At 44.6% G+C, this 27,119-nt stretch overlaps 1 protein-coding gene across 2 annotated transcripts in view; it reads left to right on the top strand.

Annotated features, from left to right (window-relative positions):
- abca4b (ATP-binding cassette, sub-family A (ABC1), member 4b) overlaps positions 1-27,119 on the top strand; it is a 177,162-nt gene that overhangs the window by 10,492 nt on the left and 139,551 nt on the right. For both annotated transcript variants that reach the window (XM_070886629.1, XM_070886628.1), the window contains exons 5-7: positions 3,920-4,047; positions 22,084-22,281; positions 23,061-23,150. In XM_070886629.1, the coding sequence (XP_070742730.1) occupies positions 3,920-4,047; positions 22,084-22,281; positions 23,061-23,150 (416 nt within the window). The remainder of the gene's footprint in view (positions 1-3,919; positions 4,048-22,083; positions 22,282-23,060; positions 23,151-27,119) is intronic.

The raw sequence follows: 27,119 nt of genomic DNA, 5'->3' as shown, positions 1-27,119 counted from the left end.
AACGTAATGTCTAATATAAGGGTAGAATAAAATGAAGCAATAGAGGGAGGCTGTTTATCAAGATCATTGAGAACAAATTTACAGGAGAACAGTGGCTCGTATTTCTCTTAGAGTCAGCAACCGTATCAGGACGGAGGAGGGGTGGAGAGAAGATTCAATGAAATGACAAGAGACAGCATTGACAATTGCCAAAATTCTGTCTCACATAACAACAATTAACAACACAGTCCATTGTCCAGAACAAGACTGTTCATAAATTAATGAATTTTATGAAATAAAAATGTTATTATGCTAAACAGGGTGGTGGCATCCGAATCATAGAATCGTACAGCAAAGAAAGAGGTCATTTGGCCCATCAAAACTGTGCTGGCTCTTTCAAAAAGCAATGCTGTTACTCGCACTCCCCTGCTCTTTCCCCATATCCCTGCAAATTTTTTCTACTTTTAAGTATTTATCCAATTCCCTTTTGAAAGCTACTACTGAATCTGTTTCCACCACCCTATCAGGCAGTGCATTCCAAATCCTCACCTTTCGTTGCGTAAAACGGTTTCCCTCATGTCGCCTCGGATTCTTTTGTCGATCACCTTAAACCTGTGCCCTCCGGTTATTGACCCTTCAGCCATTGGAAACAGTTTCTCTTTATTCACTCCATCTAAACCCCTTGTGATTTTGAACACCTCTATCAAATCTCCTCTTAACCTTCCCTGCTCTAAGAAGGACAACCCCAGACTCTCCGGTCTCTCCACATAACTGTAATCCCTCATCCCTGGAACCATTCTAGTAAATCTCTCTGTACCCTCCAAAGTCTTCACGTCCTTTCTAATGCACAGAATTGGACACAATAATCCAGCTGGGGCCAAACTAGTGTTTTATATAAGTTTAGCATAACTTCCTGGCTTTTATACCCTATGGGGTGGAAATTCGGTTGTCCAGTGCCTCAGTTAGCGGCCAGAAGGGGCGTTAAAGCAAGCGTGATAGCTTAGTGACCGGGCACGCAGCTTTTAGCGCCACGCCGGAAAATTTAGTTGAGGGCTAACTGGGACGCGAAATGCTAGCGCCTGGCTGCTGACAATCTGTCCGATCATCACTTCAGTCGGGTACAATGACCTCGCTAGCGCCCCGCTACCTCATTTAGCAACCGCCACTAATAACGTCTGGAAAAAACAGTCGTTATAGCCTTCCACAGTCGTTAACTGGTGGTTACTTAAAAGGATGAGGAAACGCTTCCCTCGGAGGTCACAGTCAATGCAACGTTTGCACAGAGCACAGACAGATATAACATTGCAGCTTGAAAACAAGTGATTTTGAAAACTTTAATGGCTGTATTACAATGCCGCGCCTTTAAGACTCGGCTTTTATCGGGATTTCAAATCGGACTTAAGAGCATGCGCAATGGATTCCAGAATTTAACACGAGTATTTTCGTTAGCGCCCCCCCCAGGTCAAATGTGTAATGGCTGATTTAACACCCTTGTCAGCTCTTGGCCCGATTCCAACAAATTTCTCGGCAGAAGGTGTTAAAATTATCGTTCTGCCTGGATTAACATCTCAAAATGGGCGGTAACTAATTTCCACCACACATTTATAAAACTCAGGATCCCATATGCTTTAATAATTGCTTTGATAACCAATCCTGCCACCTTCAAAGATTTGTGCAAAAGCACCCCCAGGTCTCTCTGTTCTTGCACCCCCTTTAAAATTATACCATTTAGTGTGTATGGTTTCTCCTGATTCTTCCTACTAAAATGTATCACCTCACATTTCTCTGCGTTAAATTTCATCTGCCATGTGTCTGCCCATTCCACCAGCCAGTTTATGTCTTCTTGAAATCTATTACTATCTTCCTCATTGTTTACGACACTTCAAGTTTCGTATCATCTGCAAATTTCAAAATTGTGCCCTGTACCCCAAGTTCAAGTACTGAACCATGGGGAATTCCACTGTGTACCTCCAGTCTTCGAAAGACAGTCTTTTCCCACAACTCTCTGTTTTCTATCTCTTAGCCAATTTTGTATCATTGCTGCTACTGCCCCTTTTATCCCACAGGCTTCAATTTTTCTAACAAACCTATTATGTGGTACTTTATTAAACACTTTTTTAAAGTCCATATACAAAACATCAACCATAATATCCTCGTCCACCCTCTCGGTTACCTCATCAAAAAACAGAACCAAGCTAGTCAAACATGATTTGCCCTTAACAATTCCATGCTGGCTCTCCTTTATTAGTCTATGTTTGTCCAAGTGACTGTTAATTTTTTCCCAGATGATTGTTTGTAAAAGGTTCCCCACCACGGACGTTAAACTAACTGGCCTGTAATTGCAGGTTTATCCACCCTCTACACAAGGGTGTAACATTTGTAATTCTTCTTTATGGCACCATCTCTGTATCTAAGGAGGATTGAAAGATTGTGGCCAGTACCTCCGCAATTTCTACGCTTACTTCCCTCAGCAACCTAGGATGCATTCCATCTGGACTGGGTGACATATCCACTTTAAGTATTGCCAGCCTTTCTAGTGCTTCCTTTTTATCTATTTTTATCTCATCCAGTATCAACATAAGAAGATAAGAAATAGGAGCAGGAGTAGGCCATTTGGCCCCTCGAGCGTGCTCCGCCATTTAATACGATCATGGCTGATCTGATCATGGACTCAGCTCCACTTCCCTGCCTGCTCTACATAACCCTTTATTCCCTTATAGCTCAAAAATCTGTCTATCTCCGCCTTAAATATGTTCAATGACCCAGCCTCCAGGGCTCTCTGGGCAGGGAATTCCACAGATTTACAACCCTCTGAGAGAAGAAATTCCTTCTCATCTCAGTTTTAAATGGGCGATCTGTTATTCTGAGACTATGCCCCCTAGTTTTAGTTTCCCCTATGAGTGGAAATATGTTCCCTGCATCCACCATGTCGAGCCCCCTCATTATCTTGTATGTTTCGATAAGATCACCTCTCATTCTTCTGAACTCCAATGTGTATAGGCCCAACATGCTTAACCTATCTTCATAAGTCAACCCCCTCACCTCCGGAATCAACCTAGTGAACTTCCCTGAACAGCCTCCAATGCAATTATATCCTTCCTTGGATACGGAGACCAAAACTCCTAACAGCCTCCTTGTTTACCGTAGCTTTGGCAAAGTCCTCTGAATATAATGGACTTTGGTAGATAATGTGAGTAAGATTCGTTTGCCGTTCTGGTTTTATGTTGGATTTTGTAGGACTTAGAGTACAAATAGAGGCATAGTGTAGAAAAGCAAGGAAGTTATGCATAACCTTAATAAATCACTCAGCTGGAGTATTGTGTACAATTCTGGGCACCATACTTTAGGAAGGATATCAAGGCCTTGGAGAGGGTGTTGAGGAGATTTGCTAGACTGGTAACAAGGATGAAGGACTTCAGTTATGTGGATAAACTGGAGATGCTGGGATTGCTCTCCTTAGAGCAGAGCTGTTAAGGAGAGACTTAATAGAGGTGTTCAAAATCATGAAGGGTTTTGATGGTGTAAAGGAGAAACTGATTCCAGTAGCAGAAGGGTCGGTAACCCCTAGACACAGATTTAAGATAATTGGCAAAAGAGCCAGAGGTGAGATCAGGAAGCATTTCTCTTTACAAGGCAAGTTGCTATGATCTGGAATGCACTGCCTGAAAGGGTAGTGGAAGCAGATTCAAAAATAAAATTCAGAACGGAATTGAGTAAGTACCTGAAATGGAGAAAATTGCAGGGTTATGGGAAAAGAACAGCGGACTGGAACTAATAGGATAGGCATGATCGGTGAAATGGCCTTCTGTGCTGTAAGGTTTTATGATCTGCAATCTTATCCTCTGATTAACCTATCAAAGTAAAAAAAATAAGTTGATGGGTCAAGAAGACCTTTTGTTTCTCTGTTTCTATTTTCACAATATTCCTTTTTTATTTTAAGGGAGAGGTATTCGAATCAAAGATATTCTGAAGGATGATGAAACCCTGACCTCATTTTTACTCAAAGATATTGGACTCTCAGACTCTGTTGTTTATCAGTTGATCAATGCCCAAGTGCGGCCTGAAGAGGTGAGTGTTGCTGTGACCATGTCCCTTGCATAATAACATAAGGAATGAGAAAAGGCTAGTCTGCCCATCAAGCCCGCTCTTTCCATCTTCTACATAGAAACATAGAAAATAGGTGCAGGAGTAGGCCATTCAGCCCTTCTAGCCTGCACCGCCATTCAATGAGTTCATGGCTGAACATGCACTTCAGTACTCGCTTCCTGCTTTCTCGCCATACCCCTTGATCCCCCGAGTAGTAAGGACTTCATCTAACTCCCTTTTGAATATATTTAGTGAATTGGCCTCAACTACTTTCTGTGGTAGAGAATTCCACAGGTTCACCACTCTCTGGATGAAGAAGTTTCTCCTCATCTCGGTCCTAAATGGCTTACCCCTTATCCTTAGACTGTGACCCCTGGTTCTGGACTTCCCCAACATTGGGAAAATTCTTCCTGCATCTAACCTGTCTAAACCCGTCAGAATTTTAAACGTTTCTATGAGGTCCCCTCTCATTCTTCTGAACTCCAGTGAATACAAGCCCAGTTGATCCAGTCTTTCTTGATAGGTCAGTTCCACCATCCCGGGAATCAGTCTGGTGAATCTTCGCTGCACTCCCTCAATAGCAAGAATGTCCTACCTCAAGTTAGGAGACCAAAACTGTACACAATACTCCAGGTGTGGCCTCACCAAGGCCCTGTACAACTGTAGCAACACCTCCCTGTCCCTGTACCCAAATCCCCTCGCTATGAAGGCCAACATGCCATTTGCTTTCTTAACCGCCTGCTGTACCTGCATGCCAACCTTCAATGACTGATGTACCATGACACCCAGGTCTCGTTGCACCTCCCCTTTTCCTAATCTGTCACCATTCAGATAATAGTCTGTCTCTCTGTTTTTACCACCAAAGTGGATAACCTCACATTTATCCACATTATACTTCATCTGCCATGCATTTGCCCACTCACCTAACCTATCCAAGTCACTCTGCAGCCTCATAGCAGCCTCCTCGCAGCTCACGCTGCCACCCAACTTAGTGTCATCCGCAAATTTGGAGATACTACATTTAATCCCCTTGTCTAAATCATTAATGTACAATGTAAACAGCTGGGGCCCCAGCACAGAACCTTGCGGTACCCCACTAGTCACTGCCCGCCATTCTGAAAAGTACCCATTTACTCCTACTCTTTGCTTCCTGTCTGACAACCATTTCTCAATCCACGTCAGCACAGTACCCCCAATCCCATGTGCTTTAATTTTGCACATTAATCTCTTGTGTGGGACCTTGTCGAAAGCCTTCTGAAAGTCCAAATATACCACATCAACTGGTTCTCCCTTGTCTACTTTACTGGAAACATCCTCAAAAAATTCCAGAAGGTTTGTCAAGCATGATTTCCCTTTCACAAAACTATGCTGACTTGGACCTATCATATCACCATTTTCCAAATGCACTGCTATGACATCCTTAATAATTGATTCCATCATTTTACCCACTACTGAGGTCAGGCTGACCGGTCTATAATTCCCTGTTTTCTCTCTCCCTCCTTTTTTAAAAAGTTGGGTTACATTGGCTACCCTCCACTCGATAGGAACTGATCCAGAGTCAATGGAATGTTGGAAAATGACTGTCAATGCATCCACTATTTCCAAGGCCACCTCCTTAAGTACTCTGGGATGCAGTCCATCAGGCCCTGGGGATTTATCGGCCTTCAATCCCATCAATTTCCCCAACACAATTTCCCGACTAATAAAGATTTCCCTCAGTTCCTCCTCCTTACTAAACCCTCTGACCCCTTTTATATCCGGAAGGTTATTGGTGTCCTCCTTAGTGAATACTGAACCAAAGTACTTGTTCAATTGGTCTGCCATTTCTTTGTTCCCAGTTATGACTTCCCCTGATTCTGACTGCAGGGGACCTACGTTTGTCTTTACTAACCTTTTTCTCTTTACATACCTATAGAAACTTTTGCAATCCGCCTTAATGTTCCCTGCAAGCTTCTTCTCGTACTCCATTTTCCCTGCCCTAATCAAGCCCTTTGTCCTCCTCTGCTGAGTTCTAAATTTCTCCCAGTCTCCGGGTTCACTGCTATTTCTGGCCAATTTGTATACCACTTCCTTGGCTTTAATACTATCCCTGATTTCCCTTGATAGCCACGGTTGAGCCACCTTCCCTTTTTTATTTTTACGCCAGACAGCAATGTACAATTGTTGTAGTTCATCCATGCAGTCTCTAAATGTCTGCCATTGCCCATCCACAGTCAACCCCTTAAGTATCATTCGCCAATCTATCCTAGCCAATTCACGCCTCATACCTTCAAAGTTACTCTTTAAGTCCTGGACCATGGTCTCTGAATTAACTGTTTCATTCTCCATCCTAATGCAGAATTCCACCATATTATGGTCACTCTTCCCCAAGGGGCCTCGCACAATGAGATTGCTAATTAATCCTCTCTCATTACACAACACCCAGTCTAAGATGGCCTCCCCCCTAGTTGGTTCCTCGACATATTGGTCTAGAAAACCATCCCTTATGCACTCCAGGAAATCCTCCTCCACTGTATTGCTTCCAGTTTGCCTCGCCCAATCTATGTGCATATTAAAGTCACCCATTATAACTGCTGCACCTTTATTGCATGCACCCCTAATTTCCTGTTTGATACCCTCCCCAACATCACTACTACTGTTTGGAGGTCTGTACACAACTCCCACTAACGTTTTTTGCCCTTTGGTGTTCTGCAGCTCTACCCATATAGATTCCACATCATCCAAGCTAATGTCCTTCCTAACTATTGCATTAATCTCCTCTTTAACCAGCAATGCTACCCCACCTCCTTTTCCTTTTATTCTATCCTTCCTGAATGTTGAATACCCCTGGATGTTGAGTTCCCAGCCCTGATCATCCTGGAGCCACGTCTCCGTAATCCCAATCACATCATATTTGTTAACATCTATTTGCACAGTTAATTCATCCACCTTATTGCGGATACTCCTTGCATTAAGACACAAAGCCTTCAGGCTTGTTTTTTTAACACCCTTTGTCCTTTTAGAATTTTGCTGTACAGTGGCCCTTTTTGTTCTTTGCCTTGGGTTTCTCTGCCCTCCACTTTTCCTCATCTCCTTTCTGTCTTTTGTACATACGACAACCTCAATCGTGAACTCCTTCAAACTGCCCAGCCAAGAGCTCCACAATGCCCATGTGAATCAAATTATTAATGTGTCTCTATAATTTCAAACCCTCGTCTCAACAGATGTTGACCCAGTTCCCTTGTAAAGGTAACAATTGATCCAGAGTACTCTTTCTTGTGCAGAAACGAAATACCAATTATATCACTGTCTTAATGTGGCTCATAGCATCATCTGATGTCCTAGATTGAGAACATTTAGGTATATTCATTATGTAAATAGAAATTGAGTGTGTGGGGGAGACAGTTTATTGGCATGGAGTTTGACTCACCAATGCCCCAAGAACCTCTATGCTCAGGTGTACCAAGTTAGGTTGGTGCATTACCCCTCCCACCGTCGTCCACCGCGCCCTCCCCCTGCCCCGCCCCGCCTCGCCCCCAGTACAAGGGAAAATCAGAGGAAGGCTCATCCCTGGGCCATGTGCCTGCCAGTGACTGGTGTAGAATGAGCTTAGGAGCAGCCTGGCAGCAGGTCACCAAGGTTTGCAAATGCTGTATGGAATGGGGAGACTGAGAACCAGGGAGAAGATAGAGGGATTCATACAACAATAACAACAACTTGCATTTATGTAGCGCCTTTAATGTAGTAACGTGCCCCAAAGCGCTTCACAGGAGCATTATCAAACAATTGCATTCTAAAACAAAATCGAATTCTCTGCATGAAATTTCATCCGGAACTTTTTTATATCATTGAAAATCGTAATCAAATCCTTCCTAGTTTAAAAAAAAGTTTTTAAAAAATTGATGAGAATCTGCTGGAACAGATTTATTTGCAAGTGCAGTGCACGCCCTTAACCAAAGAGTTTAGACACAGTGCAGCCCTTCACCCACTGAATGTCTGAGTGCTGAAGTAATTGCAATCTGCATCAGAATGTTCCTTTGGTAATGGTGTGTGGCCCCAAATTCTTTAACGGATGGAATGCACCAGTGTGGGAAGCAGCACTGACTGACAGTGCTGGGATAATAACAAAATTGGAACACAGTGCTAAAGGACCTTTTCATATGCAAAACATCCACGTATGCTGTGATTCAAAATGACCAAGACTTAACCACCTTAACCTTCATTAAAAGCTTCAAGCTGGAGCGTTCCTAAAGAACTGTCAGCATTTTTGTGACAGGGCTCTTTGACCAGTGTGTATTTCTATGTGTTTGTGGTTATGACACATGGATAAGTCCTGAATAGTAATGTAGCAAACAAATAGTACAATATCTTCATGTCTCACACATAGCGGCTGGAATGTCGAAGGATTTGCAGAAGCTCGCAAAGGATTGACTTGTGGCTTTTCTGTTGGAATCCATTTTTAGATTATTTATTTTAGACATAAAGTGAGTTTTTTTTACTATGTGATTAAATGAAAAGAATCTTTCCAAAGATCGATGTCACCTGGAAGAGTTTATGCTGATTTAGAGCATACAAATAGACTGAGGAGTTAATGTGCCTCATGATGCAGCTGAAGTCAAAGGTCATAATGTATTTATAACCGATTCTGCGACTGAAGCAGTCCTGCTGCCTTTATACTCGACCTGTGGTGCCAGTGCCTAAAGAGCAGTGTAAAGCTGCTGTTGTGGGCTATTATTGCCATAAGTGAGATCATCTGCAAGAAGTGGTCTCACTTCACACCAAGAACAGTGCTCACTCAGATGGACGTTAAAGATCCCAGAGCTAGGCCTTTATCCAGTGGCAAGGGTAAACCAGGACGACTGGAGACCTGCTCTGCTGCATGGACCTGGTGCGCACACATATCGCAGTGTGGGCTGGCTCATGCTGCCCCTGGGCCCTCGGTTCCTCTGGGCCCCGCACCCTCATTTGTTGCACCTCCGCCATGATCTCTCACCGCTCCTCCGCTACAACATTCGCCGCACCTCCGCCGCGATCTTTCGTCGCTGATCTCTCCGGGACCACCTATGATGGCTATTTCAAAGAAGAGCAGGGGAGTTCTCCTCGTGTCGTGGCCAGCGTTTATCCCTCAACTAACGTCACTAAAAAACACATTACCTGATCATTTACCTTATTGCTGTTTGTAGGACCTTGCTATATGCAAATTAGCTGCCACATTTCCCTACATTACAACAGTGACTACACTTCAAAAACACTTAATTGGTTGTAAAGAGGTTGGTGTGGGAGAAGTGGGTTTCGATTCATGGGCCACTGGCACCAATACTCGGGAAAGAGAGAGCTGTTCCGTGGGGATGGACTACATTTGAACGATGCTGGGACCAGAGTTCTAGCGAATCGAATAACTAGAGAGGTAGACAGGGCTTTAAACTAAATAAAGGGGGGGCGGCAGAGGGGAGGAAGGACCCAGTGGAGAGAAATCTATAATGCTAAAGAGAAAAGAAAAGGAAGCAATGCAGGAAAGTGATTGTGGTAAGGATAACCAGATTATGGCAGAAAGGGACAGAGCATACAAAAAAAAGGGTGCACTACTACGGTTCAAGTAAGAAAAAATAGCAATACGACAAATAAGGCTACAGTACAAAATAATGTTACGATGTCTAATAATGTTAAAAAGACAAATCTAAAAGAACTGTATCTGAATGCACAAAGCATTCGTAATAAGGTAGACGAATTAACAGCGCAAATAGATGTAAACGGATACGATATAGTTGCAATTATGGAGACATGGTTGCAGGGTGACCAGGGTTGCGAACTGAATATCCAAGGATATTTGATATTTAGGAAGGACAGGCAAAAAGGAAAAAGGGGGTGGCATTGTTAGTAAAGGATGAAATCCGAGCAATAGTGGGAAAGGATATTGGCTCAGAAAATCAAGATGTAGAATCAGTCTGGGTGGAGCAAAGGAACACCAAGGGGCAGAAAAAATTGGTGGGCGTTGTCTATAGGCCTCCAAACAGTCGTGGTAATATAGGGGACGGCAGTAATAATATTGTGAATGATAAATTCCTGGAGTGTGTACGAGATGGTTTTTTAGAAGCCTACTAGGGAACAGGCTATCCTAGATTGGGTATTGTGCAATGAAAAGGGGTTAATTAACAGTCTTGTTGTGCGGGGTCCTTTAGGGAAGAGTGACCATAACATGATTGAATTCTTTATTAAGATGGAAAGTGAAGTAGTCCAATCCAAAACTAGGGTCCCAAATCTAAACAAAGGAAACTACGAAGGTATGAGGAATGAATTGGCTATGGTAGATTGGGAAGATTCATTAAAAGGCATGACAGTGGATAGGCACTGGCTAACGTTTAAGGAACGCATGCATGAATTGCAACAGTTATACATTCCTTTCTGGCGCAAAAACACAAAAAGAAAAGTGGCACAACCATGGCCAACAAAAGAAATTAAGGATCATATTAGATCCAAAGAGGAGTCATACGAAGTTGCCAGAAAAAGTAGCAAGCCTGAGGATTGGGAGCAGTTTACAATTCAACAAAAAAGGACCAAGAGATTGATTAAGAGGGGAAAAATAAAGTATGAGAGTAAACTTGCAAGGAACATCAAAACCAACTGCAAAAGTTTCTACAAGTACGTAAAAAGAAAAAGATTAGTGAAGACAAATGTAGGTCCTTTACAGACAGAATGGGAGAATTTATAATGGGGAACAAGGAAATGGCAGAACAATTAAATGAATACTTTGGTTCTGTCTTCACAGAAGAGGACACAAATAATGTCCCAGAAATGCAAGGGAACTAAGGGTCTAGTGAGCAAGAGGAATTAAAGGAAATGATTATTAATAAGAAAATAGTGCTGGAGAAACTAATGGGACTGAAAGCCGATAAATCCCCAGGGCCTGATAATCTGCATCCCAGAGTACCAAAAGAGGTAGCCATGGAAATAGTGGATGCATTGGTTATCATCTTCCAAAATTCTTTGAGGATGTAACGAGCAGAGTGGACAAGGGAGAACCAGTGGATGTGGTGTATTTGGACTTTCAAAAGGCTTTTGACAAGGTCCCGCACAAGAGATTGGTGTGCAAAATCAAAGCACATGGTATTGGGGGTAATATACTGACGTGGATAGGGAACTGGTTGGCAGACAGGAAGCAGAGAGTCGGGATAAACGGGTCCTTTTCAGAATGGCAGGCAGTGACTAGTGGAGTGCCGCAGGGCTCAGTGCTGGGACCCCAGCTCTTTACAATGTATATTAACAATTTAGATGAAGGAATAGAGTGTAATATCTCCAAGTTTGTGGATGATACTAAACTGGGTGGCGGTTTGAGCTGTGAGGAAGATGCTAAGAGGCTGCAGGGTGACTTGGACAGGTTATGTGAGTGGGCAAATACATGGCAGATGCAGTATAATGTGGGTAAATGTGAGGTTATCCATTTTGGGGGCAAAAATACAAAGGCAGAATATTATCTGAATGGCGGCAGATTAGGAAAAGGGGAGGTGCAACGAGACCTGGGTGTCATGGTTCATCAGTCACTGAAAGTGGGCACGCAGGTACAGATGGTAAAGAAGGCAAATAGTATGTTGGCCTTCATAGCTAGAGGATTTGAATATAGAAGCAGGGAGGTCTTAATTAAGCTGTGCAGGGCTTTAGTGAGGCCTCACCTGGAATATTGTGTTCAGTTTTGGTCTCCTAGTCTGAGGAAGGATGTTCTTGCTATTGAGGGAGTGCAGCGAAGGTTCACCAGACTGATTCCAGGGATGGCTGGGCTGTCATATGAGGAGAGACTGGATCAACTGGGCCTTTATTCACTGGAGTTTAGAAGGATGGGAGAGGGGATCTCATAGAAACATATAAGATTCTGACAGGACTGGACAGGATAGATGCAGGAAGAATGTTCCCGATGTTGGGGAAGTCCAGAACCATGGGACATAGTCTTAGGATAAGGGGTAGGCCATTTAGGACTGAGATGAGGAGAAACTTCTTCACTCAGAGAGTTGTTAACCTGTGGAATTCCCTGCAGCAGAGAGTTGTTGATGCCAGTTCACTGGATATATTCAAGAGGGAGTTAGATATCCCCTTACGGTTAAGGGGATCAAGGGGTATGGAGAGAAAGCAGGAAAAGGGTACTGAAGGAATGATCAGCCATGATCTTATTGGATGGTGGTGCAGGCTCGAAGGGCCGAATGGCCTACTCCTGCACCTATTTTCTATGTTTCTATGTTTCTATATAGATTATGGAACAGTTCCTGCAGATTGAAGGGTGGCAAATGTAACCCCACTATTTAAAAAAGGAGGGAGGGAGAAAACAGGGAACTACAGACCAGTTAGCCGAACATCAGTAGTAGGGAAAATGCTAGAGCTATTATAAAGGATGTGATAATGGGACACTTAGATAATATCAACAGGATTAGACAAAGTCAACATGGATTTATGAAAGGAAAATCGTGTTTGACAAACCTACTGGAGTTTTTTGAAGATGTAACTGATAGAATAGATAAGGGATAACCAGTGGATGTAGTGTATTTGGATTTTCAGAAGACCTTCGATAAAGTCCCACATAAGTGGTTAGTATGCATAATCAAAGCACATAGGATTGGGGGTAATATACTGGCATGGATTGAAAATTGGTTAACTGACAGGGAGCAGAGCAGAGGAATAAATGGCTCTTTTTCGGGGTGGCGGGCAATGACTAGTGGGGTATCACAGGGATCAGTGCTTGGGCCCCAGCTATTCACAATATATATAAATGATTTGGATGAGGGAACCAAATGTAATATTTCCAAGTTTGCTGACGACACAAAACTAGGTGGGGTTGTGAGGAGGATTAAAGACGCTGCAAGGCGATTTAGATAGGTTGAGTGAGTGGGCAAACACATGGCAGATGCAGTATAATGTGGATAAACACGAAGTTATCCACTATGGTAGGTAAAACATAAAAACAAAGTATTATTTAAATGATGATAGCTTGGGAAATGTCGATGTACAAATGGACCTGGCTGTCCTTGTACACCAGTCATTGAAAGCAAACATGCAGGTGCAGCAAGCAGTTAGGAAGGCAAATGGTATGTTGGCCTTCATTGCAAGAGGATTTGAGTACAGGAGCAAGGATGTCTTACTACAGTTATACAGGACCTTGGTGAGACCACACCTGGAGTATTGTGTGCAGTTTTGGTCTCCTTATCTAAGAAAGGCCATAGAGGGAGTGCAGCGAAGGTTCACCAGACTGATTCCTGGGATGGCAGGACTGTCGTATGAGGAGAGATTGGGTCGACTAGGCCTGTACTCACTAGAGTTTAGAAGAATGAGAGGGGATCTCATTGAAACGTATAAAATTCTGACGGGGTTGGACAGACTGGATGTGGGGAGAATGTTCCACCTGGCTGGGAAGTCTAGAACAAGGGGTCACTGTCTCAGGATACGGGGTAGGAAATTTAGGACTGAGACGAGGAGAAATTTCTTCACTCCGAGGGTGGTGAACCTGTGGAATTCTCTACCACAGAAGGCTGTGGAGGCCAAGTCACTGAATATATTTAAGAAGATCGATAGATTTCTAGACACAAAAGACATCAAGGGGTATGGGGAGAAAGCGGGAATATGGTGTTGAAATAGAGGATCAGCCATGATCATATTGAATGGCGGTGCAGGCTCGAAGGACCAAATGGCCTACTACTGCTCCTATTTTCTATGTTTCTATAGAAACATAGAAACATTGAAAATAGGTGCAGGAGTAGGCCATTCGGTTCCTCGAGCCTGCACCACCATTCAATAAGATCATGGCTGATCCTTCCCTCAGTGCCCCTTTCCTGCTTTCTCTCCATACCCTTGATCCCGTTAGCCGTAAGGGCCATATCTAACTCCCTCTTGAATATATCCAATGAACTGGCATCAACAATTCTCTGCGGTAGGGAATTCCACAGGTTCACAACTCTCTGAGTGAAGAAGTTTCTCCTCAACTCAGTCCTAAATGGCCTACCCCTTATTCTAAGACTGTGTCACCTGGTTCTGGACTTCCCCCATCATCGGGAACATTTTACCCGCATCTAACCTGTCCAGTCCTGTTAGAATCTTATAAGTTTCTATGAGATCCCCTCTCATCCTTCTAAACTCCAGTGTATCAAGGCCCACTTGATCCAATCTCTCCTCATATGTCAGTCCCGCCATCCCGGGAATCAGTCTGGTGAACGTTTGCTGCACTCCCTCAATAGTAAGAACGTCCTTCCTCAGATTAGGAGACCAAAACTGAACACAATATTCCAGGTGAGGCCTCACCAAGGCCCTGTACAAGTGCAGTAAGATTTCCCTGCTCCTATACTCAAATTCCCTAGATATGAAGGCCAACATACCATTTGCCTTCTGCACTGCCTGCCGTACCTGCATGCCAACTTTCAATGACTGATGAACCATGACACCCAGGTCTCGTTGCACCTTCCCCTTTCCTAATCTGCCACCATTCAGATAATATTCTGCCTTCGTGTTTTTGCCCCCAAAGTGGATAACCTCACATTTATCTACATTATACTGCATCTGCCATGCATTTGCCCACTCACCTAACCTGTCCAAGTCACCTTGCAGCCTTTTAGCGTCCTCCTCACAGCTCACACCGCCACCCAGTTTAGTGTCATCTGCAAACTTGGAGATATTACACGCAATTCCTTTATCTAAATCATTAATGTATGTTGTACATAGCTGGAGTCCCAGCACTGAGCCCTGCGGCACCCCATTAGTCACTGCCTGCCATTCCGAAAAGGACCTGTTTATCCCAACTCTCTGCTTCCTGTCTGCCAACCAGTTTTCTATCCACGTCAGTACATTACCCCCAATACCATGTGCTTTGATTTTGCACACCAACCTCTTGTGTGGGACCTTACCAAAAGCCTTTTGAAAGTCCAAATACACCACATCCACTGGTCCACTTTACTAGTTACATCCTCAAAAAATTCCAGAAGATTTGTCAAGCATGATTTCCCTTTCATAAATCCATGCTGACTTGGATCGATCCTGTCACTGCTTTCCAAATGTGCTGCTATTTCATCTTTAACAATTGATTCCAACATTTTCCCCACTACTGATGTCAGGCTAACCGGTCTATAATTACCCGTTTTCTCTCTTTCTCCTTTTTTAAACAGTGGTGTTACATTAGCTAACCTCCAATCCATAGGAACTGATCCAGAGTCGATACACTGTTGGAAAATAATCACCAATGCATCCACTATTTCTATGGTCACTTCCTAAAGTACCCTGGGATGCAGACTATCAGGCCCCGGGGATTTATCGGGCTTCAATCCCATCAATTTCCCTAACATAATTTCCCGCTTTATTTGGATATCCTTCAGTTCCTCCTTCTCATTAGACCCTCTGTCCCCTAGTATTTCCGGAAGGTTATTTGTGTCTTCCTTCGTGAAAACAGAACCAAGGTATTTGTTCAACTGGCCGCCATTTCTTTGTTCCCCATTATAAATTCACCTGAAACTGACTGCAAGGGACCTACGTTTATTTTCACTAATCTTTTTCTCTTCACATATCTATAGAAGCTTTTGCAGTCAGTTTTTATGTTCCCGGCAAGCTTCCTCTCATACCCTATTTTCCCCCTCCTAATTAAACCCTTTGTCCTCCTCTGCTGTATTACAAAATTCTCCCAGTCCTCAGGTTTGCTGCTTTTTCTGGCCAATTTATTTGCCTCTTCCTTGGATTTAACACTATTCTTAATTTCCCTTGTTAGCCACAGTTGAGCCACCTTCCCCGTTTTATTTTTACTCCAGACAGGGATGTACAATTGTTGAAGTTCATCCATGTGATCTTTAAATGTTTGCCATTGCCTATCCACCTTCAATCCTTTAAGTATCATTCGCCAGTCTATTCTAGCCAATTCACGTCTCATACCATAGAAGTTACCTTTTCCCAAGTTCAGGACCCTAATCTCTGAATTAACTGTGTTACTCTCCATCTTAATAAAGAATTCTACCATATTATGGTCACTCTTCCCCAAGGGGCCTCGCACAACAAGATTGTTAATTAGCCCTTTCTCGTTACACATCACCCAGTCTAGGATGGCCAGCCCTCTAGTTGGTTCCTTGACATATTGGCCTAGAAAACCATCTCTAATACACTCCAGGAAATCCTCCTCCACCGCATTGCTACCAGTTTGGTTAGCCCAGTCAATATGTAGACTGAAGTCGCCCATGATAACTGCTGTACCTTTATTGCACGCATCCCTAATTTCTTGTTTGATGCTGTCCCCATCCTCATTACTACTGTTTGGTGGTCTGTACACAATTCCCACTAGCGTTTTCTGCCCTTTGGTATTCCGTAGCTCCACCCATACAGATTCCACATCATCCAAGCCAATGTCCTTCCTTACTATTGCATTAATTTCCTCTTTAACCAGCAATGCCACCCCACCTCCTTTTCCTTTGTGTCTATCCTTCCTAAATGTTGAATACCCCTGGATGTTGAGTTCCCAGCCTTGGTCACCCTGGAGCCATGTCTCCGTGATGCCAATTACATCATATCCGTTAACTGCTATCTGCACAGTTAATTCGTCCACCTTATTCCGAATACTCCTCACATTGAGGCACAGAGCCTTCAGGCTTGTCTTTTACACCCTTTGCCCCTTTGGGATTTTGCTAATGTGGCCCTTTTTGCTTTTTGCCTTGGGTTTCTCTGCCCTCCACTTTTACTTTTCTTCTTTCTATCTTTGCTTCTGCCCCCATTCTACTTCCCTCTGTCTCCCTGCATAGGTTCCCAGCCCCCTGCCATACTAGTTTAACCCCTCCCCAACAGCAAACACACCCCCGAGGACATTGGTTCCAGTCCTGACCAGGTGCAGACGGTCCAGTTTGTACTGGTCCCACCTTCCCCGAACCGGTTCCAATGTCCCAGGAATTTGAATCCCTCCCTGGTGCACCACTCCTCAAGCCACGTATTCATCTGAGCTATCCTGCGATTCCTACTCTGACTAGCATGTGGCACTGGTAGAAATCCTGAGATTACTACTTTTGAGATCCTACTTTTTAATTTAGCTCCTAGCTCCCTAAATTCATCTTGTAGGACCTCATCCAATTTTTTTTTTAACCTATATCGTTAGCACCTATATGCACCACGACAACTGGCTGTTTATTCTCCTCCTTCAAAATGTCCTGCACCCGCTCTGAGACATCCTTGACCCTTGCACCAGGGAGGCAACATACCATCCTGGAATCTCGGTTGCAGCCGCAGAAACGTCTATCTATTCCTCTTACAATCGAATCCCCTATCACTATAGCTCTCCCACTCTTTTTCCTGTCCTCCTGTGCAGCAGAGCCACCCACGGTGCCATGGACTTGGCTGCTGCTGCCCTCCCCTGATGAGTCATCCCCCTCAACAGTACCCAAAGCGGTGTATCTGTTTTGCAGGGGGATGACCGCAGGGGACTCCTGCACTACCTTCCTTCCACTGCTCTTCCTGTTGGTCACCCATCCCCTATCTGGATGTGTAACCTTTACCTGCGGTAAGACCAACTCACCAAACATGCTATTCACGACATCCTCAGCACCGCTCATGCTCCAGAGTGAATCCACCCGCAGCTCCAGTGCCGCAATGCGGTCTGTCAGGAGCTGCAGCCGGATACACTTCCCGCATATGTAGTCGTCAGGGACACTGGAAACGTCCCTGACTTCCCACATAGTACAGGAGGAGCATAACACGTGTCTGAGCTCTCCTGCCATGACTTAACCCCTAGAATAACTTAATTTGGCAACAATAATGCTAAGGTTACTTACTGATGTTTCTATGTAAAGTGCTTTGGGAACCTGAGGTCAAGATAGATGCTATAAATTTATTTTATTTTTATTTTTCCATATTCTTTTCCTGTCTGTTCCTTTCTTTTCTTTCCTCCCTCAACTTTATCAGAATATGGACAATTACAAATAACGCACCATCCCTAACTGCCAGGGAACCTAAATGCATACTAACCATTGTGCCAGACCACGTGTAGCTGGGGTTAGTGGGACTGTCTCCTGTACAGTTTGTTCACATATACATCCTCCTCCCACTAGACAACCAGGGATTCAATATTTCACAAATTAAACGTCCATTAAAATTTGAAATAAAACACCTACCTTTGGTGCTGTGTCTCCAGTCCCATATGCTGCTTAACACTGAATTGGATTTTCGAGAACATATCTGTATTCCTGATTGGTGCACAGTACAACAATACATTGATATTAAGGGAACCAAGGGATAAGGGAATAGTGCGGGAAGGTGGAGTTGAGGTAGAAGGTGGTGGAGCAGGCTCGAAAGGCCGAATAGTTCCTATTCTTATACAATGATACAGCACAGAAGGAGGCCATTCGGCCCATTGTGCCTGTGTCGGCACTTTGGTAGAGCGATCCAATTCGTATCACTTCCCTGCTCTTCCCCCATAGCCCTGTACATTTTTTCCTACTTCTAGTATTTAACCAATTCCCTTTTGAAAGTAACTATTGAATCTGCGTCCACCACCCTTTCCGGTAGTGCATTCCAGATCACAACACCTCGCTGTGTTAAAAAAAAATGTTTCTTCATGTCGCCTCTGTTTCTTTTGGCAATCATCTTAAATCTGTGTCCTCTGGTTACCAACCGTTCTGCCACTGGAAATAGTTCCTGCTTATTTATCAGAACCGTTCATGATTTTGAACACCTCTACCAAAACTTCTCTGCGCTAAGGAGAACAATCCTGGGTTCTCTACTTTCTTCCTGTAACTAAAGTCCCTCATCCCTGGTACCATTATAGTAAGTCTCTTCTGCACCCTCTCTAAGGCCTTGACATCCTCCCTAAAGTGTGCTAACCAGAATTGAACGTAATACCCCAGCTGAGGCCTAACCAGTGTTTTATAAAGGTGCTTTTGTACTCTATGCCTCTATTTATAAAGGCCAGGATCCTATTTGCTTTTTTAACAGCCTTCCCAATTTGTCCTGCCACTTTCAAATATTTGTGTACTTACACTCCCAGTTCTCTCTGTTCCTGCAATCCCATTAAAATTGTATCATTTAGTTTATATTGCTTCTCCTCATTCTTCCTATCAAAATGTATCACTTCACTCTTCTCTTGTTAATTTCAGCTGTGGCTCAGTGGGTCGCGCACTCGCCTCTGAGTTAGAAGTTTGTGGGTTCGAGTTCCACTCCAGGGACTTGAGCACATAAATCTCGGCTAACACTCCAGTGCAGTGCTGAGGGAGTCCTGCACTGTCGGAGGTGCCGTATTTCAGATGAGGCGTTAAACTGAGGCCCCATCTGCTCTCTCAGGTGGACGTAAAGGATCCTGCTGCAATACTTCAAAGACGAGCAGGGGAGTTATCCCCGGTGTCTTGCCGAATATTTATCCCTCAATCAACATAACAAAAACAGATTATCTGGCCATTATTACATTGCTGTGTGTGGGAGTTGGCTGTGTGCAAATTGGCTGCCGCGTTTCTCACATTACAACAGTGACTACACTCCAGAAGTACTTAATTGGCTGTAAAGTGCTTTGAGACGTCTGATGGTCGTGAAAGGCGCTATATAAATGCAAGTCTGTCTTTCTTTATTTCACCCATCTGTCTGTGTTCTCCTGAAGTCTGCTGCATTCCTTCTCATTGTTTACTACTACAGTTACGAGTTTCTTCTAATCGTTCAGTATTCCCAGCGTCAGACTCTGTTGTGAGAGGTATTACCCATTATTACCTTGCCCTCTTCCTCTAATATAAAACAATTGCAGAGATCCAGACCATTCATTCTAGGATTATGGTTCAGTCTGGCCCTCATCCCCACTTGTAGACAGATTCCCAGATCTGAATAATTCATTCAAAAATGTTATAGACAGTTTGCTATTAACATTTCTGATTCTATTAAATAATCAAAAATCAAGCTATCTATAACTATATAGCTGAATAATTACCAGACGAGTCAAGATTTTTAAATTAGATTCTTCCGTTAAGTAGACCTCCAAATATTTCAAAGTAGAATGTTACTGCATTCATTTTTAAAAAAAGGCAATCTGTAAGTATAAAACGTTTTTTAACATTTCATCTAAGTGAAAATTAAAAATCCAATGCTTGATATCAATGGAGTATAGCAGGGTATATTAGAGTGCTTGGGAGGCCAACACTGCAGCCTGCCTGGGGAGTTCAGTATGACATTACTGTGCTGTTGGCTGGGTACCTTGGAAAAAACAGGGAGGCAACCACATAACCCACATCTCCCTTTAGGTGGGTGTGTGCTCCATAGCAGCTGTTTCACTGAGCAGAACCTTCCCACAGGAGCTGTGGCTCTGATCATCGCTTTCAATTGGGCGGGAAAGGAGAATGAGGCAAGGGAACAATGAAAGCAAAAATGATTCAAAACAAAATAAGTTGGATAAATTTCAACTAATAACATCATAGCTCTTAACATCCTGCCCTTTTAACATCTTAAAATATTTGACCAGTCTGTTGAAGATGTTCACAATTAATCTTTTGACACATCAGTAATCCCATTGCACAGACAGTGAACTATAATTAGTCCTAAAATATTTGTTGAAGTTTAGATATCAGCAAATGCACAGCAACACAATTGTGTGCTTTCATTAGATTAATAGGATCACAACATTCTGTGTCTTCAGTAAGGTTGAAGGATGATACATTGATAATATTTGCAAAGTTAACCTTGACTCTCTGACTAAACCAATTGCATCAACAAGCTTCTGATGTCGGTTGCTTGGTTACCAAGTATTCGTCGACTTCAGCGGTAGGAATTGTGAGCTTGGTAAACTTCATGAGTTGCTTTTGTCCAAAGCAAGCAACTCTGTGAGAGACGTGCAATTTCATTGATTAAGATCGATGGAAAATGTTATGGATGGGATTGTGGCAATGTGTCACAGTGGGGTACAGCACTGGAGAAGTTAGGCTCAGATTTGTTGTTCGAATTTCTGATCCCATTTGAATGTTCTTAAGGGGTGCTGAGGAATGTATCAGAAGGGGAATTGATTAGCATCACTTTTATACGGATTACAAAAAAACCATTGATGTGACTAGGTAACGAATTTCTGGTCACTGCACGTTTATAGTACTTCTCTTCCCCACCCAATCCTGCTCAATTCATGATAGATATACCCCAAAGAACATCATAACTGGGAGAGCTGGTGCATCCTTGTACAAGGGCTACTTTATCATATCTCTGCATTGCTCTCCAGATCATTCCGAGATGTAATATACTCGATTGAACTTGTTTAAAGAAAATAGTTGCATCAAAGCACAAGTCAACAAGAACTTGCACTTATACAGTGCTTTTAACGTAGTGGAGCTACATAGAGATTTTAAGACAGATGACCAAACACTTGGTCAAAGAGGTAGGTTTTAAGGTGTGACTTAAAGGAGGAGAGGGAGGCAGAGATATTTAGGGAGGGAATTCCACAGCTTAAGATCTAAGCTGCTGAAGGCACGGCCGCCAATGGTGAAGAAATGACAATTGGGGATGCGCAAAAGGCCAGAATTGGAGGAGCACAGAGATCTTGGTGGAGTTGTACGGCTGAAGGAGGTTACTGAGATAGGGAGGGGGTGAGGTCATGAAGAGATTTGGACACAAGGATGAGAATTTTAAAAATAGGCATTGCTGGACCAGGAGCCAATGCAGGTCAGCGAGCACAGGTTGATGGATGAACGGGATTTGGTACAGGCAGCAGAGTTTTGGATGAGCTCAAGTTTACAGACAGTGGGAGGCCGGCCAACAGAGTATGGAATAGTTTCCATTTGTATCCAAGAACTTGTAAAATTCAAATCATAAAATCTGAACACTATTCATACAGAAAGTATTTAGACCCTGATACTCTCAAAACGACAACATTTGAACTTTCAGAGCACCTAACCATCTTCCGCTCCCAAAATATATAGCATCTACTTTTATATAGTATGTGCAAAAATACTTTTTACTGTATATAGGCCCTGAACATGGATACACACATGTTGGTGTTTGCTAATGAAGAATAGATTGTATGAAGTATTTGGGAAATGTAAGCTAAAGGTAACACTGCTTGTAAATGTTCTTGGTTTGTTTTATTTCCAGTTTGCTTATGGCGTTCCAGACCTATCCCTCAAGGACATAGCATGTAGCCAGGTCCTCCTGGACCGTTTCATCATGTTCTTGAGTCGCCGAGGATTGCGTACCGTTCTGAGTGGAATGTGTGTTCTCTCTCAGCAACAGCTCCAGAGAGTAGAGGATGTACTTTATGCAAATGTGGACTTCTTTAAACTCTTCCAAGCAGTAGGTCCATTATTTTGCTCATTTATTATTGCTGGAAAGTATGTAGTGTTCTTTTTGCCTGTTACTAAATATCTTCATTACATGTACTTTTGACTTGTATAAGTTATCTGTATTGATGACCATAAGTTTGGTAATTCTATGTGGAGTTACCTGACTGAGAACTACCTGCTTTCATGTTTACCTGAATCTCGAGGTAGAATTATTACTTTTAATTTACTCCCCAGTGTTGATTATTTTCAATAATGTTTATGTTGTTTATTCCTTTATTAATTTTCTGAACAGTTTAGAATTGGATATAACCCAGCTGGTAACGGGAAGACAAATGCAGTGTGAAACTGCCATGGTATCATAGGGTTTGATAATGTTTCTCCATCCCAATATTCACAATAGTTTCCAGACAGCATAGATTAACAATGTACTTCATGTAATCAGACAAAAATGGATATCAGGAGGGGTTTTCAAAGCGGTGAGGTTTAAGGACAGTCTTGAAGTAGGAGAGGGCAATGGAGAGGTGAAGGAGTTTAGGGAGGGAAATTCCAGTGAATGCGGCCTAGATAAAAGCCTATCTGTCACTGGTGGGTGAAATGAGGGCCGAAGACACAAGAGGCCAGATTTGGAGGGTGGAGGGGAGGGTGGTAGGAGTTGTAGGGCTGGAGGAGCTTATAGAAATAGGGTGAGGCTGAACCAGACTGTTCGAAACCTCAGTGTCCTATTTGACCCTGAGCTAAGCTTCTGGGACAAAAATAAAAGTATATAAACATGCTTTATCTTCTTTTCAGCTTCCAAAAGTGCTAAACACTCATTCTGATGGAATAGATCTGCACTTTTGGGTGAGAATTGTGAATGATGCATCATCAATATTAGAAGAGGTAAGGAAATTAAAATGCACTCCACACATGTGTTTAAGGGCATCTGTATAAAGCGCTCTCATCCATCCTATCACTACCAATATACTGGTGCTATAAACTCCAAATTCCCCTCCCCCAACCTCATGGAATAGAAACATAGAAAATAGGTGCAGGAGTAGACCATTCGGCCCTTCGAGCCTGCACCACCATTCAATATGATCATGGCTGATCATGCAACTTTAGTACCCCATTTCTGCTTTCTCCCCATAATCCCTTGATCCCTTTAGCCGTAAGGGACACATCCAACTCCCTTTTGAATATATTTAGTGAATTGGCCTCAACAACTTTCTGTGGTAGAGAATTCCACAGGTTCACAATTCTGAGTGAAGAAGTTTCTCCTCATCTCGGTCCTAAATGGCTTGCCCCTTATCCTTAGACTGTGACCCCTGGTTCTGGACCTCCCCAACATCAGGAACATTCTTCCTATATCTAACCTGTCCAATCCCGTCAGAATTTTATGTTTCTATGAGATCCCCTCTCATTCTTCTAAATTCCAGTGAATATAAGCCTAGTCGATCCAGTCTTTCTTCATATGTCAGTCCTGCCATCCCGGGAATCAGTCTGGTGAATCTTCGCTGCACTCCCTCAATAGCAAGAATGTTCTTCCTCAGATTAGGAGACCAAAACTGTACACAATATTCAAGGTGTGGCCTCACCAAGGCTCTGTACAACTGCAATAAGACCTCCCTGCTCCTATACTCAAATCCGCTCTCTATGAAGGCCAACATGCCATTTGCCTTTTTCACCGCTTGCTGTACCTGCATGCCAACTTTCAATGACTGATGTACCATGACACCCAGGTCTCGTTGCACCTCCCCTTTTCCTAATCTGTCACCATTCAGATAATATTCTGTCTTCCTGTTTTTGCCACCAAAGTGGATAACCTCACATTTATCTACATTATACTGCATCTGCCATGCATTTGCCCACTCACCTAATCTGTCTAAGTCACCCTGCAGCCTCTTAGCATCTTCCTCACAGCTCACACTGCCACCCAGCTTAGTATCATCTGCAAACTTGGAGATATTACATTCAGTTCCTTTGTCTAAATCGTTAATGGCATGGCATTTCCCGTGCTGGAATCAATCTGCTCCATCTCCTTGCTCATACGACCTCCTTAGGCAATCAAAACTAATCTAGATCACATTATTCCAGGGGGTTTCATCACATGAACTCCCTCCTCCAGCTGCCCCCACGCATTTGTTATTGGCCGTCTAACCCGTCTATCCTCGCGGCTCACCATCTTCCCATGCCGATTGGAAAACAAACAAATTCTTCATTAGTTGATTGTCAGTCAAACAGCCTTCCTACCCATCTCCAATATCTTTTATGATTGATAATTGAAATTGTTCAAAAAAGGTGAATAAAAGAAACATATTTTTCTTGATGCCTCCCGGGTTGCTTGCAGCAGTGTCCTGGAAATTAATCTTTAATTCCTGGAGACTCTAGGACAATGTGGGAAGGTGATAGATTGAATCATAGAATCATAGAAACTTACAGCAGAAGGAGGCCATTCGACCCAACCTCCCTGTGCTGGCTCTTTGACAGAGCAGTCGTGCTTAGTCCCACATCTCCACTTTTTGTCTGCAAAAGATATAAAAACAGAAAACGTTGGAAATACTCAGCAGGCCAGGCACCATTTGTGGAAAGAGAAACAGAGTCAACGTTTCAGGTTGATGACCTTTTTTCAGACTGGAAAATGTTACAGATGTAACGGGTAAATGGGCCCGATATTCATCATATTACTGCCCACTTACTGCCCAGAAATGCAAATTTGAATTAAAAAAATTAATTACTGCCCACGGCCTCAAAAATGCAAATTTGATCACTAAGATCCATTTACTGCCTGCCCTAAATACCGTCATGAAAAGTAAGGTCTTACCTGATCTTAGCCGATCTTTCTGGATGCCCATGATTTGTCTCCCGGGTTGCTTGCAGCAGTGTTCCTCCCCACCCCACCATAGATGGGGCATTGTGTACGGATTGTTAACAGGTTTATTGGGTATGAAGTGAATAGTGACAGTGTTGTGACTTCTGGATTTCATCCACTCCAATGTAAGAACGTGATCCATCTTCCCTGAGTTTCCTCTCTCCCCTCCGATCCCCCCGCCCCCATGTCTCTCCCCTCCCAGTCTCTCTCTCTCTCTCTCTCTCTCTCTCTCTCTCTCTCTCTCTCTCTCTCTCTCTCTCTCTCCACAGGCTCTCTCTCCACCCCCCCATCCCCCACCCCCCGCTCTCCCTCCAGGCTCTCTCTCTCTCCCTCCAGGCTCTCTCTCTCTCCCCCCAGGCGCTCTCTCTCTCTCTCTCCTCCCCAGGCTCTTTCTCTCTCTTCCCCAGGCTCTCTCTCTCTCTCTTCCCCAGGCTCTCTCTCTCTCTCTTCCCCAGGCTCTCTCTCTCTCTCCCCCAGGCTCTCTCTCTCTTCCCCCCCCCCCCCCACCCCAGGCTCTCTCTCTCTCTCCCCCCCCAGGCTGGCTCTCTCTCCCCCCAGGCTCTATCTCTCTCCCCCAGGCTTTCTCTCTCTCTCCCCCAGGCTCTCTCTCTCCCCCCAGGCTCTCTCTCTCTCTCCCCCCAGGCTCTCTCTCTCTCCCCCCAGGCTCTCTCTCTCTCCCCCCAGGCTCTCTCTCTCTCTCCCCCCAGGCTCTCTCTCTCTCCGCCCCCAGGCTCTCTCTCTCCGCCCCCAGGCTCTCTCTCTCTCCCCCCAGGCTCTCTCTCTCTCCCCCCAGGCTCTCTCTCTCTCCCCCAGGCTCCCTCTCTCTCTCCCTCCCCCCAGGCTCTCTCTCTCCCCCTGGCTCTCTCTCTCTCCCCCCCAGGCTCTATCTCTCTCTCTTTCTCTCCCCCCAGGCTCTATCTCTCTCTCTCTCCCCCCAGGCTCTTTCTCTCCCCCCAGGCTCTCTCTCTCTCTCCCCCCAGGCTCTCTCTCTCTCTCTCCCCCCAGGCTCTCTCTCTCTCTCCCCCCCAGGCTCTCTCTCTCTCCCCCCAGGCTCTCTCTCTCTCTCCCCCAGGCTCTATCTCTCTCTCTCTCTCCCCCACAGGCTCTTTCTCTCCCCCCAGGCTCTCTCTCTCTCTCCCCCCAGGCTCTCTCTCTCTCTCCCACCAGGCTCTCTCTCTCTCTCTCCCCCCAGGCTCTCTCTCTCCCCCAGGCTCTCTCTCTCCCCCCAGGCTCTCTCTCTCTCGCCCCCCAGCTCTCTCTCTCTCTCCCCCAGGCTCTCTCTCTCTCTCCCCCCAGGCTCTCTCTCTCTCTCTCCCCCCAGGCTCTCTCTCTCTCTCCCCCAGGCTCTCTCTCTCTCCCTCAGGCTCTCTCTCCTCTCTCTCTCTCCTCTCTCTCTCTCTCTCTCCAGGCTCTCTCTCTCCTCTCTCCCCTCTCTCTCTCTCCCCTCCTCTCTCTCTCTCTCCCCCCAGGCTCTTTCTCTCTCCCCCCCAGGCTCTCTCTCTCTCCCCCCCAGGCTCTCTCTCTCTCCCCCAGGCTCTCTCTCTCTCTCTCTCCCCCAGGCTCTCTCTCTCTCCCCCCAGGCTCTCTCTCTCCCCCAGGCTCTCTCTCTCCCCCCAGGCTCTCTCTCTCCCCCCCAGGCTCTCTCTCTCTCTCCCCCAGGCTCTCTCTCTCTCTCTCCTCGGCTCTCTCTCTCTCTCTCTCCCCCCAGGCTCTCTCTCTCTCCCCCCAGGCTCTCTCTCTCCCCCCCAGGCTCTCTCTCTCTCTCTCCCCCAGGCTCTCTCTCTCTCTCCCTCCCCCAGGCTCTCTCTCTCTCTCTCCCCCAGGCTCTCTCTCTCCCCCCTCCCCCAGGCTCTCTCTCTCTCTCTCTCTCTCTCCCCCAGGCTCTCTCTCTCCTCCTCTCTCTCTCTCTCTCTCCCTCCCCCAGCTCTCTCTCTCTCTCTCTCTCCTCCCCCCAGGCTCTCTCTCTCCCCCAGGCTCTCTCTCTCTCTCCAACCAGGCTC

Source organism: Pristiophorus japonicus, chromosome 8 (genome assembly GCF_044704955.1).
Source record: "Pristiophorus japonicus isolate sPriJap1 chromosome 8, sPriJap1.hap1, whole genome shotgun sequence".
NCBI classification, from domain to species: Eukaryota; Metazoa; Chordata; class Chondrichthyes; family Pristiophoridae; genus Pristiophorus; species Pristiophorus japonicus.
Note: the sequence above shows the minus strand (reverse complement) of the source record. Positions and strands in the feature narration are given on the sequence as shown.